This window comes from Alternaria infectoria, assembly GCF_024043175.1.
Source record: "Alternaria infectoria strain BMP 0036 chromosome Unknown scaffold_3, whole genome shotgun sequence".
NCBI lineage: Eukaryota > Fungi > Ascomycota > Dothideomycetes > Pleosporales > Pleosporaceae > Alternaria > Alternaria infectoria.
This window is the reverse complement of record NW_026250692.1, coordinates 1,649,612-1,662,429: the sequence shown is the minus strand read 5'-3', so window position 1 is coordinate 1,662,429 and position 12,818 is coordinate 1,649,612. Positions and strand designations below refer to the sequence as shown.

The window sequence follows — 12,818 nt, the reverse complement described above, 5'->3', positions numbered from 1 at the left end:
AGAATTCACATTTAAACTACTATGAAACAAACATACTCGAAGTGACTGTTGGAAATGAACATAACCCGCTTACCTGTGAGAAGAAGAATGACGGTTCTAGGGGCAACCTAGAACCAAAAAAAGAATACGGATATTGAGGAGAGCCCCGATACCCGCTGCCTTACCTGGTAGCGTCAAGGAGACCTGACGCTGCAGCATATTGGCTTACCTTCCCATATATGCTACACCGAAATGGCATCCGATGTGCAAAGGGTGTATAGCAAGCATCGGGCAAAGCACCGAATACTGCTGTCTTCTGACCATGGAACTTCGATCAAACGACCGAAAGTTCCTCTCCGTGGCAATGCATATCGGGGTCACGCCCCGATATCCTGGTCCTCCGTGTTTTCCACACTCAGTCGTCTTCCAACGCCGCCCGCTTGTCTTCCTCGCTGGGCTTGATGCTATTGAGGGGAACGGAAGTGGCGGCAGGCGTGGGTGCGGCCTGAGAAGCGGCGGGAGCAGCGGGGGCAAGTGTCGGCGAAGAGGCTTCAGCAGCTGCTTCAGATGCAGTCTGCCACGCTTTTGCTTTCTTACGATCCTCTGCTGCCTTCTCCGCGGTAGGCACGTCATCCGTCTTGGCTTCGCTCACAAAGTCCCGGGCATACTGAGACGAATTGTCCGGCCGAGCAGGAGCTTCAACACGACGAGCACGACCACTAAGACGACCACGACCATCAAGACCACGACGACCACCACGATGACTACCACGTGAGGCGAAGCCACCGGAGCGCCCGTGGGAGTTGAGCTGCTCGGCGGCGGCCTTCTCAGCGGCAACCTTGTCGGCGGCGGAGACGTCTGGCAAGGCGCGGGGCTGATAGGTATCATACAGAAACCCTAAGTTGATTAGCAATGTAAAATACCAAACGATGTACCACTTACCAAGAAAATTGGCAGCACCATTGAAGGCAGCCATTTTCTCGCCGACCTTCCGTGACAAGATGGCTTCCTCCTCACCCGCCACCCTCCTCTCCTCGTTCTCCTTCAGGAGCTGCTTTCGCCGGCGAGCCCGCTCCTCCATCTCACGATCCATCACCTCTATCGCACGCCTCTCCTCCTCTAGCACGAGCTCTTGCTGCCTCCACTTCTCTTGATTGGCAGCAAGTAGCTTTTCTGCGTTCGCTAGAACAGCCGCCAGATCAGCCTCATACGCTGCGTCCGCAGCCTTCTTCTCCGCACGCATTCGCCGCTGCAAAAACGTTAGCAGAGCGCTTCATCAGCATAGACAATTCTTACCCTCTTCTCTTTCTCTCGATCTGCGCGCACCTTCTCTTCCTCTGCGCGCACTCGCGCAACCTCATCCGCAACCTCCGCCTTCCGCACACGCTCCATTTCCGCCAACTGCATCTCCGCCATCTTCTCCTGCAGCTCCTTCAGCTGCCTCGCCTGCTCTTTCCTATCGTGTCTGCGCCCCATTGTGTGATAGGATGCGATGTGTTGCTGTTGAGAAAACTTTGCAACGCGAGCTCCAAACCGATATATCTGTAGTGGTAGAACGCACAGACTCACGACAAGACTCACGTGACTATCAACTGCATTATCACCGTTCACCGTCAGACAATCAAGAACAAGGGAATTTAAAGAATGAGGCTTTGTAAAGGCTTTGTCTAGCCTGGCAAGTCCCAAAAGGAGGTTTCCTAAACCCTTGACTACTATGCACTTCCTGATGCCGAACTGGCATCCACACGATGCATTAGCGAAGACTGATCTACTGTGGAATCCCATTGCAGACCGCGATACTGCGGATATAGGACGATGTCATACAAGTGTGCCATGGCGTCCGTGTGAGTGTACTTCGTAAACTCTGCTATAAGTTTTACGTTGGAGCTGGCGAAGAGCTTCACCTCCGCCCCGTCGGGTGGGCAGTCACGCTTCTGGTGGCCACTCCGAGTGTAGTCATGGTGGGCACCAGCTCCACACTCACCCGCTGGTCAAGCATGCCGCTACTCGAGGAGTACAGTGGAACCACAGTGTCCTCTTGTCACGCGTATGATTTTAGCGGTAGTGTGCTCATGAAGCGGCGGACTGTCCGAGTCCAGCTCCACCCATGCCGCCTCGGCCCATCTGTCCGCGGGGATATGTACCGAAAATGGAAGCCATTTTTGGGACTGCGAGCTCGTTGCTGTGGCCGGATGAGGGAGGTCGTCGTGAGGCGTCAACAGTATGCCAGACTGGGTGTGGCCTGCTGGCTGTCCTCTCGCGGGTCAGATGCCAAAGGAGGCAGAGGCTGTTTTGGAGTCGGGTGCGAAGGAGTCGAGGGTTGCTCTATGGACTGTATTAGCTCCAGAACGACAGTCTCCTCACTCACCCCTCAACCATTTCGCCAGCATGTAAGAGGCGACAGGTCAAGAGGAGAAGGACTTCAGGTTTTGGGCCGGGTTTGGGCAATGCGAGAGAGATCAAGCGTGCTGACGGACGATGATACGGTAAATACTTCATCACAGGGACCTCGAAGATGGCACTACCTAGACTGACTTTTCTAGGACAGCCAACATGCTATGTTGCACCGGCTTCGCGACTTCGCGGAGACGATCGAGAAGAAAGAAGCGAAGAAATCGGCTCGCGAAAAGTTTCGGTGCGCGCGCAATGAGCAGACTTTGGAATGTGGCGATGAAACGGATACCTAGGTACGCGAGGGAGTACGCCATTTGGAGCGTATATTGGGCTCTTCGACAGAAATATTCGAGCACCAGCGTCGCGTTGCTCAGAGAAGAACACCAGCCGATAGAATGTGTGGAAGGCTGGGTGGCTGGGTGGTTGGCATCATCTTGGCCTCTAAATGTCAGGGCTCGCCGGCGTGTTTGGTCTAGACGCAATTGGGACTGGGCCCACCACGCTCGGGCTCCGCGGCGCATCAACACGGGGCATTGCTGGAGAGGCGTGGTTTGCGTCTTCTACGCCATCACCTTGAATGCAATTTCGATGACATGCTAGTGTACAATATCCAAAGCACAGTAACCTGCAATCCATCGTCTTACTATGAACATACGATTATGAATGCCGTGGCCATGGCCCCAGGAATACCGAGAAGTGAAAAAAGGGCAAAGGGTGCAAAGGGTATGTCTACGCGTACTGTCAACGCGGAGCGCATTTATCTCTAATACGCAATATAGTGAAGCGGCACACACAATGAAAATGCGCGCTGCTCCGACGCGCTGATCCTCCATCCTTTACTCCTGAGCTGTCCCCAACGTTACGCACACCTTCCGGTCAAGCCACACCCATGTCCTCGAGAAGAACTTCCCGGAATCAGTACACTTGATAGGTGCCGGCGTATGGACTGATGCGCTGGCCATCATGAGTTGCATGTGTTGGGAACACATTCGCGGTGGCTGTGGCGCAGAAGGGGCGACAAGGCGTACATTGAGCCTCCTCTTGGGCGTCACCCACCCTGCCGGGCGTTATCCATACCCTGCTGAGACAGCCTGATGCGCTGCGTCGACCGCGACTCCGAAGCATGCCGTATTTCCAGGCGAGTTCCGTCCATGAGACTTCGGCTGATCAATTCCCACATCGTTGCCAGGCAGGCAACGCGCCGTACTCTTATCTCATGGAGCGTAGTAGCTCCAGACAGACAGTATTCTCACCCATCCGTCGAGCGCCTCGCCAGTACATCGACATTTCGGTTACCCCAAGACATGCACGAGGATAAATGGGGTGGTGGCGTTTTGGCCGTCCCGCGGTGTTTGGTGGGCTGATTTGCCGCCCCCCTCGTCCGTCCAAGAATGTTCCGAGTCTGAATCTACTGCGGCAGCTCGCACTATTGGAATTGGACTCGCCAACACTGCTGCATATACGAGTTCAGCTGAGTTTGGCTGCAAGCCACGCCATAGGATTCATCACAAATGTTATTCCGATTTCACATCAGAGTGCACGCTTCATAGCCTTCTTGACTTCACGTGCGTGGTCCTTCAACGACTCAAAGCCGCTGATCGCCTTCAATCCAATCTTGAGCGTGGTGTGTCAGGTCATTCAGGTACCATGCCAGATAGTAAGAACTCACTGCACAACGTCCATCTATATCTCTACTTACGTATTTCTAGAGCATCCATATGCAGCGCTTTGCAAAGAAAACCTGGTCAATGCACGTCTAGATCCCTTATTCAACGCACCGCATTTGAAAAATTTCCTCAAATACCTATCGGAATCTCCATCACAATGGCCTCTCGGGTCTTACATGGAAGACCCGCCCTTCGCCTGGTCGTACACATGTCCGGAAGCTGGTGCTCTTCAACCCTGTTCAAACTCCACATCTAGGGGCTTCAATCCTGTCAGAAAAGCTGCAAAAGAACGAGACGATCCGGAACTACTCTTCCTCAACGGCCATCCTTCCTCTGGTTGGCTCAACACTATCGGCCACAAGTACGAGGTCGACATGCGCTTTTTCCAGCAGCATCTACGTTCCATCAAGCCTCCTGTATATCAGTATGCCGATCCTTCTCTTCCTTCGAGCTCTCGTCATTTCCTGAAGCTGAGTGTACCCACGATTGGTACTCTCTCCAATGCGTTGGAAGATGTCTTTAAAGCCCGAATGCTGCTTGCGGAGAATCTCAGAGATCAGCTTCGTGAGAACAATATAAGAACCCCCCCTATCGGACAGCCTATTATTCGGAGAGCATATTTGCACAACCGGAAACAATATACCTTCTTGCAAGAGGTTTCGATGTGCTTGCTGGGAGGTAATGGTGCATGGACGGGTATTGCTTATCCTACCGCTGCATACAACAAAAGCTAACAACGTCAAGTACTCATCTGGACTGATGCTGGTGGTGATGACGAAGATCCGGATCTGTCCTTCCTGTTCAAGCACGCGTCCCGGAAACCTCAACCCGACTCCGAACTTTGCCCTACCGTATTCAATCGATCCGAATGGCATGACGGGCCGGCCCCTCCCCCAGCCGCTTCTTCAAAGAAGCGCTTCACCGCGACTCAGACTTTCAACAGTCTACACAAGGAGTACGGCAGGAGTCTGAATCCCCAACGAATGAGGGAACATCCTTTCTATGCTGTCAGCGAGATCTATGCATTTGCTGCGGCAGCCGAGGACCAGTTATTGAACATGATGAAGGAGATCATCGATGAGCGCATGTACGCCTTAGTGAAAGTGGACATGCAAAATGAGCCTTCGTCAAAGGCTCTCTCTGAGCGGATCAACCTGCAGTGTGATCTGTCCGTCCTCGAGGAACGTTCCGATCGCATTAGCGACATCATCGCGTTTCTCAAGGCAGCTGATGACCCAGTCTGGTTTCCTCCATTCGCAAATCCTACACCGAACGGACCCATCATGACGGCACGGATGAACCTCTTGCAGGATTTTCAGTACCTCTATACTCGAATTAGACAGCTCATTCAGCGCTGTGAGAGGGCCATGGAAATCGTTGCGCACAATGCCTCGCTGTCGGAAGCGAAGCGATCGAACTCGCAGTCCAAAAATCTGGAACACCTAACACGATTGACGACGGGGTTGACATTGGTCTACGTGCCACTTTCATTCGTATGCACCTTCTTTGGCATGAACTTTTCAATCTTCGGGCAGGGCGATCTACCCATCTGGATCTTTTTTGCGATCAGTGTTCCAGTGTTGTTGATCTTGTTGATCATTCTTCTATGGAAATTGACTAGCCGTTCGAAGAAAGAAGCTTCCTAAAAGCCTTGGTACAATCTGGTCGAGATCTGAGGATAGTATTGTGCCTTCGTGAGTACGCCCGTGTGTACATATATCTAGCGGGACCAGAATGCCACCTTTCCATCAAAGTCCGCAATCTCTGGGCACTTGCCCTTGGGATTGTTCTTGTTCCTTTCAGTCATGTGTTCTCCATACAATTTCTTGGCTTCTTCGTAGATCTTGTCAGCCTCCTCATCGTTGTCTTCTCGCCGCAACAAAACGCTTTTCAGGTTTCCGGTTCGCGCGCGTTCGGGTTTGTAGTAATCCCGCGTCTGGAAGACCTTCAGGGCGTGATCAATGTAATCGCTTGTAACAAAGTCAGTACATATCCATCAAATCGCTCACGTCACTCACTGTGCCTGGTCAAAGTTTCCTAGCTCGATGTACTGCTCTGCGAGCTTGTGACAAACATCTGCTGATCGATGGTGATACTTCCCGATCGTTTTCCCGTAGTGTCTGTACGCTCGTTCATACCATTCAAGAGCCTCTCCCTTTCCACACCCTGCATCCGCGTGATGCAGGCTGTTCGTGACGTTGCCAAGGGCATGAGCGATCCTGCCGGGCCTATTGAAGTTAGCAGTGACTGTGAGCGATGTTGTCACCCTTACGCAAAACCGGTGTCCTCATGGGCGTCGGTCAGCTTTTCATGGTACTGCCATGCCTGCTGTAGCGTGGATGAAGCCTTTTCGTATTTCCCTTTGAACCACTGTGCAAGACCAAGGTTGGCGGATGCAAGGAGATAGATTGACTTTGCCGTTTCAGAATCATCGCGAAGGCGATGCGCTTCGCGTAGGGCTGTTTTGAAGAGATTGGAGGCTTCATCGGTATTGCCCATCATCATCTCAGCAACACCCATCTCGTTGTCAGATACCATCAAGGCTTCGAAGTCTGTTTGAGTCTTTGGGTTGGGGTATTCCGCTCTCGTCATTTCTCGAAGAATTTTGTTACGTTCGTAGCATGTGTCTGGATCGTTGATCTCAGTCGCCACGCACCCGAGACTGGTATGAATCTCGCGCATGAGGCGCTCGTCGCTGTTTAGATGTTGCATGCAAATCTTCTCCGCAGTCTCAAAAATCCGTTTTGCTTGTCGAGACCTTCCCCGTTCATGATCAAACCTTTCGCAGTCAGATACATGCCCAGATAAAAGAAAATGACCGTGTGACTTACCATCCTGCGCAGTTCATCAGACTTACCAGCTCCACGGTAGCGACATTCTCTTGAGCTTCTCGCCCCAACCCTTCGTAATGGCATTGTACCTGGAGAACATGCGGATACAGATGCTCAGCTCTTGGCCAATCCTCGCGGTCGTAGTGCCAGAGTCTTTCCTTCCGTTTCCAGCGGATGAGGAGCAGACTGACAGCGATTTCAAAAGCTTCGCGTTGCTGGTTTTTGTTCATTTGAGAGCGAGACACGTCCTGCAGAACGCGATGTACGCTCAACTGAGGTTTGGCCTGTTGATCAATTTCTTCGTCAGGTTCGAGATTCGAGTCCAGACCCTTCTTTTCAAGTCGATCCTGTGTCCCGGAGTCGGTTTCCAGGTCGAAGGAATGTTTGCAAGCTGGAGCTCCACCATCTGTTTCACTGTTGTCGTCCACATCAGTGCTGACCAGCGAGAGTTTGTAGAGTGCATCAAGCGCTAGGCAATAATCCGAGTAGCTTTTTGGATAGTCTCTGACCTTGATACTTGGAATCCCTTCTGTCATGATGTCTTCTTGGATATGATCCGGGTCGAGAAGCGATAACACATTCATGACCATGCGCGCATCCGGATCGAGCTTATCAAGCATCCATACTGTGGCGGTAGTGTGTTCATAGTTGTCGTCTTTCGTCTCTGGTCTCCGTGCGAATAGCTTTCCATGAGAAGATTCTTCGCTGTACATCTTGAGCAGATTGGCGAAAGTGGAAGTTCCCTCATTCATCATATAACCAGCGAACTGTTTGAGAAACAGAGGATAGCCCTGGAGTCGGCGGGCCAAATCTCTCGCCGCCTGTTCGTTATCATGCGTGCGTTCCTTGTTCGTAAGCTTGTACAAAAATTCCTGGGCTTCTTCCTCTCCAAAAGCCTTAAGCTCGATTCTTTGACTGTAGGAGTCCTGATCTGTACCAGTGTAATTAGTCAAATTCTGAGCATGTGGCTTTCTGCTGGTAATGAGTACGGAGCCAGCCCCTTTTGGAGGCCAAAACCCCTTCATGAGCTCGAAGTTGTCTACGTTGTCGAAAACCAGGAGCCAGCGGGCTTTTCGTGGTGATGACGTGTCCTGGCAACCATATGTAGTGACAGGGTTCTCAAGCCACTTGAGTACTAGATTCCTGCTCATGACTTGGTCTCTGTCTTCTTGTACCCGCTGCAGCTTCAATTCCAATGCCATTTTACCGAAGCTGCTGTCTAGCTTGCCAGCAGTATCAGCGTTTAGCCAGAAGATGGCGTCGAATCTCTTTAAGCGGGTCTTGACGAATTGATACGCGATCGAGGTTTTGCCTGGGGGCGTCAACTCGGGTATAGTTTTGATATCAATAAACATACCTATGCCTCCCATACCAGAGATAGCCACAGTTTTCAGATCAGACATTACCCCCTGTTCTTCTTTCACCACTAAGTAGTCATGAATTTCGTCCATTACTTCTTCCCTGCCAAAGAAGTTCTTCACGGCCACGGACTCGTTGAGTAGGTAACAAGGAAGGTTCACCTCGACTGGCATAGACATTTCAGGACTGGGTCGTGGAGGAGAGGCATCGGTAGATTGATGTGTAGCTTGCGAATGGTTGTGCCTTCGAAGTAACGTCAGTGCGGTTGGAGTCATAGATGAGCGTGGTATGACTCACGTGGGGTCTCTCATCTCGAGTTCATTGGTTGATATACTATGGGCGCTTGTCCCCCTAAAACTCTCTGGTCTACTGGAAGTCACTGTTGATTGTGAGCTTTGATCAGTGAGGAAGTCAAAGAATCCATTTACCAGTCGAACTAATCTTCCTTGATGTGTCTTGGGTCTCGCGGAGAGTCTTGTGACAAAACTCGATGAGATAACTTCGGAATGTGTTGTGTTCAGTGAGCGCGCAAAGACCATTGTGATCGGCATCGACAGACACCACTTCCTCCACTGACAGTGAACTAGTGCGCGCTAGAGTTTCTGTACCCTAGTGTATGCATCAGCCGTTGACCATCGTACTAAGTATTTCCCGTACCACAATATGTAAACTCTCTTTCCTCCACTTGTTGAGCTTCGTGCCCCTCTTCTTCTTACTTTCCTTTCTTTCCGTCGTGGAGAGGATTCGAGCTTTTAGCCCAAGATCCTCGAAGTCTTGGGACCAATGAAACAGTTGTCGTAGTTCGTTCTCATCCGAAAGAGCCTTGGGTGGTGACAACATGCGAAGCTCAAGAATAGCAGCCGCCTTTTCCCATTCTGGTTTGTTGCTTTCTCGCAGATGCGGGGTTCCTAGAAAGACAATACCCGCCAGATTTTCGATCAGGAGTTCCGCCGCTTCACCTTTTCGGTGCGCGTGTACCAGTAGCTGTTACGCTATCAGTAGGGTCACCCACAGTCACTATTATGCAGACTAACTCGCTTGAGTATTATGCCACCTAGACTATGGCACAGGAATAGAACAGGCCGTTGTCTGCTCTACATGACTGTTTAGCGGGTGGGACGTCACTAGGGCACACAAGACTAACGTCCCAACTTCCCAACAGCTCTTCCAGTTTCGGGAGCAACGACTTCGCTTTAGAGTCTAAGTCCTCCCAGTGCTCAAGATTGGCAGTTGTCAGGTGATGTTCCAGTATCGAGATGCAGACGTTCAAGGCCGGTTTGCCCTTCTCAACGAGGTCACGGAGAAGTGGCCTATCGCGGACTTGACTCCAGCTTTCAACCGGTTCATCTCCAATACCAGGTATCAAAATAATGCTGCATATACGTAAGCACACAAATCGACAGTGTCTGAGGACTTACTGAGCCTTGGGCTTTGAGTCGCGCTGCGGAGTGCCTCCGTTGTCGGGCCAGTGACGCAAGGAGCATTCTGCCATCCTTTAGTGCGGTGAAACCGAGATTCTCACGTAGCATATAGTACAAGTCGTGTTCGAATATGAATAGTAATATTCCTCGGCTTAGACGTGTTGGCGATGGGTTACTCGGGTGCGGAACACCAACGCTACCAGGCTGAGCTGCGCCACGCGGTCAGCGTCGTTGCTGCCTGGACGCATGTGCATCCTTGTGTTACCTTGCATCCCGCGGAATGCAAGCCCACATCTTGCGACATATGAAAAAGGCAAACAGGTTAATTATGAGCGCCCACCCGTAAAGCGGGGTAGGCGCTGTCAGCCATGTTTCGTTTGGCTTGTCTTCGCACACAGCAGCGGCTGCATGCTACACGATTAACCAAAATCTTCGCCCGCACCGCCCAAATGACAGCGGAAAAGAGAGCAGAAGACCCATGGGCAGACCGTGAGGTCGCTAGCTGGAAGTCGGACCGGGAGTTCACCATTGGTGATACTCGTTTCGTCACTAGGCCAACTGATCACGTAAGCTTCCCCTCCACAAACACTGCAACGTCACTGACGGTGTGTAGCACTCCCAGTGGTTTCCGAAAGCATTGGTTACTGTCGTCAAAATAGCCCCCGGCGATGTCATTGATGCGGGATACCTCAAGTCACGTATACAGCAGTATACACATGATTGCGACGTCTTCAGGCAGGACTTTTTGCATTGTGTCCAGTTCTCGGGTGCATGCAGAGAGGACATTGACTTACAAGAGGACGCAAAAGCACAGCTTCAGGCGTGGGGAAATTCCTGGGTAAAGTTTACACCCACGAATGCGACGACTGAAGATCCTCCATCTGGACCATACGTCGCGCTGCACGAGCGGATGCAACAAGTTTGGCGAGTGTATGACGACGACGCAAAAGCTTTCTTGGTCGCGACCTGGCCTTCCGAACATGACAGAGAGTGAGTAACCAGAACTACATATGTCGTTGTCATGCTTATTACTTTTGATAGACGGTATGAGAGCAATGGCCTGGCAGGAAGAGCTTTCGCGTCACTGGGAGTAGCCGTTCCCTCACGACTGTACTTCACCAAGTCTAAGGAAAAACCACTGGACGGCGTTCGGATAGCGATCAAGGACATGTACCATCTCAACGGACTTCGGACATCCGTCTGCAATCGAGCATACCATGATCTCTACCCCCCACAGAGTGAGACTGCCGAGTGCGTTCGAACGCTGCTTTCTTTAGGAGCTATAGTTGTCGGAAAGACCCACTTGAGCTCTTTCGCATGGAAGGAAGAGCCAACAGAGTGTGTTGAGTACCTCGCGCCTTTCAATCCACGAGGCGATGGGTACCAGTCTCCGGCGGGAAGTAGCAGTGGGAGCGGAGCAGCTATCGCTTCCTATGATTGGCTCGATTTCACGCTTGGTACCGATAGTAAGTCAAAACATTTCAGCCCTCATCGCTCAATTAGTCTAACGAGCGACAAGCGACTGGAAGCGGAAGACGACCGGCTCTTTGGAACGGCTGTTTTGCTCTGAGACCTTCTGAGGCCAAACTATCCTCCAAGGATATGGTCTTGACGTGCCCTCAATTCGATTCGCCATCTCTCTTCGGTCGTGATATCCATGCCTTCAACAGTCTCGTTCAGTCGTGGTACGGAGCGTCTATCAAGAGCCAAGACCGGTCGAACCGTCCATGGAGAATTGTGTATCCACTAGACTTCCTGCCATTGGGCAACACTGATCAGATGGCTGTATTTGATGAGTTTGTTGACGATTTGGCGGCATATCTCAAAGTCGAAACCGAGAAATTCTCCATCGCCAAGAAATGGGAGCTATCTCCACCTGTGGAAGAAAAGAACGTGGCGAAGTACATGGAAAATGTAGGTTCTCGTGAGATGAGTTAACCCAGGATGCTCACACACGACTCAGGTCCAGGAACACGGCTTCTACTACGAGCTGTATCATTGTTTCGAAAAATTCCGAGAAGACTACAGAAAGCAGCACGACAAAGAGCCATTTACTACCATGTCCGTGAAGGGGGTATGGTAAGTGCTGCATGGCTCTCCACAATCGTCTCATACTAAGACTGTTAGGGATGTTGGGAGGCTTATCGACGAGTCCCAAAAGGATAGGGCCTGGCAGCGGTACGAAGTGTACAAAGATTGGTTCATCGAGAACATCATCCGCCCAGATGATACGAGGACCATCATAGTATTGCCTATCGAGGAGCTCGAGCCGCGCTACAGAGATATCCCGCCCGCACAGCCTGTCGAAGCCCCGAAAGGGATTAGCGTCTTATATCTCAGTCCAACACTAGGCGCACCTGAGATTGTGGTGCCGGGTAAGCACATCAACCAATCCCGAGAATTTTCACTAATCTCTCCAGCTGGGCAAATTCCATACAGCTCGCGTATCACGGGACAGAAAGAATACCTACCTATGGCGGTATCTCTGCTTGGAGCTCCAGAAACGGATTTGGAGTTGATCGAGATGACTGAACGCTTCCTCAAACATGTGGGAAGGTCTACCCGGGTACGCACGGGAAAGACGATGTTCGGTGACAAGGAGAGATGACTGCCTTGCAGATTGTAGCATGCGCGAGCAAGCCTGTTGGCGTTGGTCTAGACTGATGAACTGGTGTCACGCCGTTTCCGGCGAAGGGATCCTCATCGGTAGACATGCCATTTCCACACAAAATCGATCCTCACAAGAAATCCGATCCGTCTTTCATTCCTACATACAGCCGGATGCAAGTCTCATGTCACCATCACCCGTTGGCCATTCTCCAATTGGCTGACCACGTTGTGCCGTGTCATGCGTGGCGATAAGGTAACCCGCAGAGGAGGCTTGCGACCATTGCAGGTGCGGAGCTATGGCTGCGCGTGCATGCAATAAGCAAGTACAGTGATTCTGCACACATGCATACTTCTCTTCAGCCTGACCCCGCACGAGGCTGAACATCTTGCCCCAGTTCTGAGCACGATATGAAGGAGTCCTCCTCGCAACGAGTGAAAATCATGCTCTAGCTTCCGATTGTTCATATCGAGACATTCCCAATCTTCGCAACTTCCTGACCGACCGCTGGAACTTTAAGACAGCCCGACCTTCACTTCTTCGGTCACGACAACGATCA

At 51.5% G+C, this 12,818-nt stretch overlaps 5 protein-coding genes across 5 annotated transcripts; 2 read left to right on the top strand and 3 right to left on the bottom strand.

The window, feature by feature from the left end:
• Positions 1-394: 394 nt before the first annotated feature.
• Positions 395-1,455, bottom strand: J4E92_002804 (uncharacterized protein; the record flags this gene model as incomplete). Its single annotated transcript, XM_051494204.1, has 3 exons — positions 395-876; positions 922-1,228; positions 1,276-1,455. The coding sequence occupies 3 exons, from the start codon at positions 1,453-1,455 to the stop codon at positions 395-397; spliced, it is 969 nt and encodes a 322-aa protein (XP_051355883.1).
• A 2,761-nt stretch (positions 1,456-4,216) lies between these two features.
• Positions 4,217-5,686, top strand: J4E92_002803 (uncharacterized protein; the record flags this gene model as incomplete). The annotated part of the gene is made up of 2 exons (XM_051494203.1): positions 4,217-4,736; positions 4,785-5,686. 2 exons carry the CDS (start codon positions 4,217-4,219, stop codon positions 5,684-5,686), a joined length of 1,422 nt encoding a protein of 473 aa, XP_051355882.1.
• A 74-nt stretch (positions 5,687-5,760) lies between these two features.
• J4E92_002802 (uncharacterized protein) lies at positions 5,761-8,409 on the bottom strand (the record flags this gene model as incomplete). Its single annotated transcript, XM_051494202.1, has 4 exons — positions 5,761-6,010; positions 6,059-6,268; positions 6,313-6,735; positions 6,980-8,409. 4 exons carry the CDS (start codon positions 8,407-8,409, stop codon positions 5,761-5,763), a joined length of 2,313 nt encoding a protein of 770 aa, XP_051355881.1.
• A 442-nt stretch (positions 8,410-8,851) lies between these two features.
• J4E92_002801 (uncharacterized protein) lies at positions 8,852-9,722 on the bottom strand (the record flags this gene model as incomplete). Its single annotated transcript, XM_051494201.1, has 4 exons — positions 8,852-9,214; positions 9,310-9,324; positions 9,375-9,561; positions 9,649-9,722. The coding sequence occupies 4 exons, from the start codon at positions 9,720-9,722 to the stop codon at positions 8,852-8,854; spliced, it is 639 nt and encodes a 212-aa protein (XP_051355880.1).
• A 378-nt stretch (positions 9,723-10,100) lies between these two features.
• On the top strand, positions 10,101-12,259 carry J4E92_002800 (uncharacterized protein; the record flags this gene model as incomplete). Its single annotated transcript, XM_051494200.1, has 7 exons — positions 10,101-10,217; positions 10,265-10,641; positions 10,693-11,117; positions 11,171-11,565; positions 11,615-11,730; positions 11,779-12,026; positions 12,072-12,259. The coding sequence occupies 7 exons, from the start codon at positions 10,101-10,103 to the stop codon at positions 12,257-12,259; spliced, it is 1,866 nt and encodes a 621-aa protein (XP_051355879.1).
• Between the last annotated feature and the right edge of the window lie 559 nt (positions 12,260-12,818).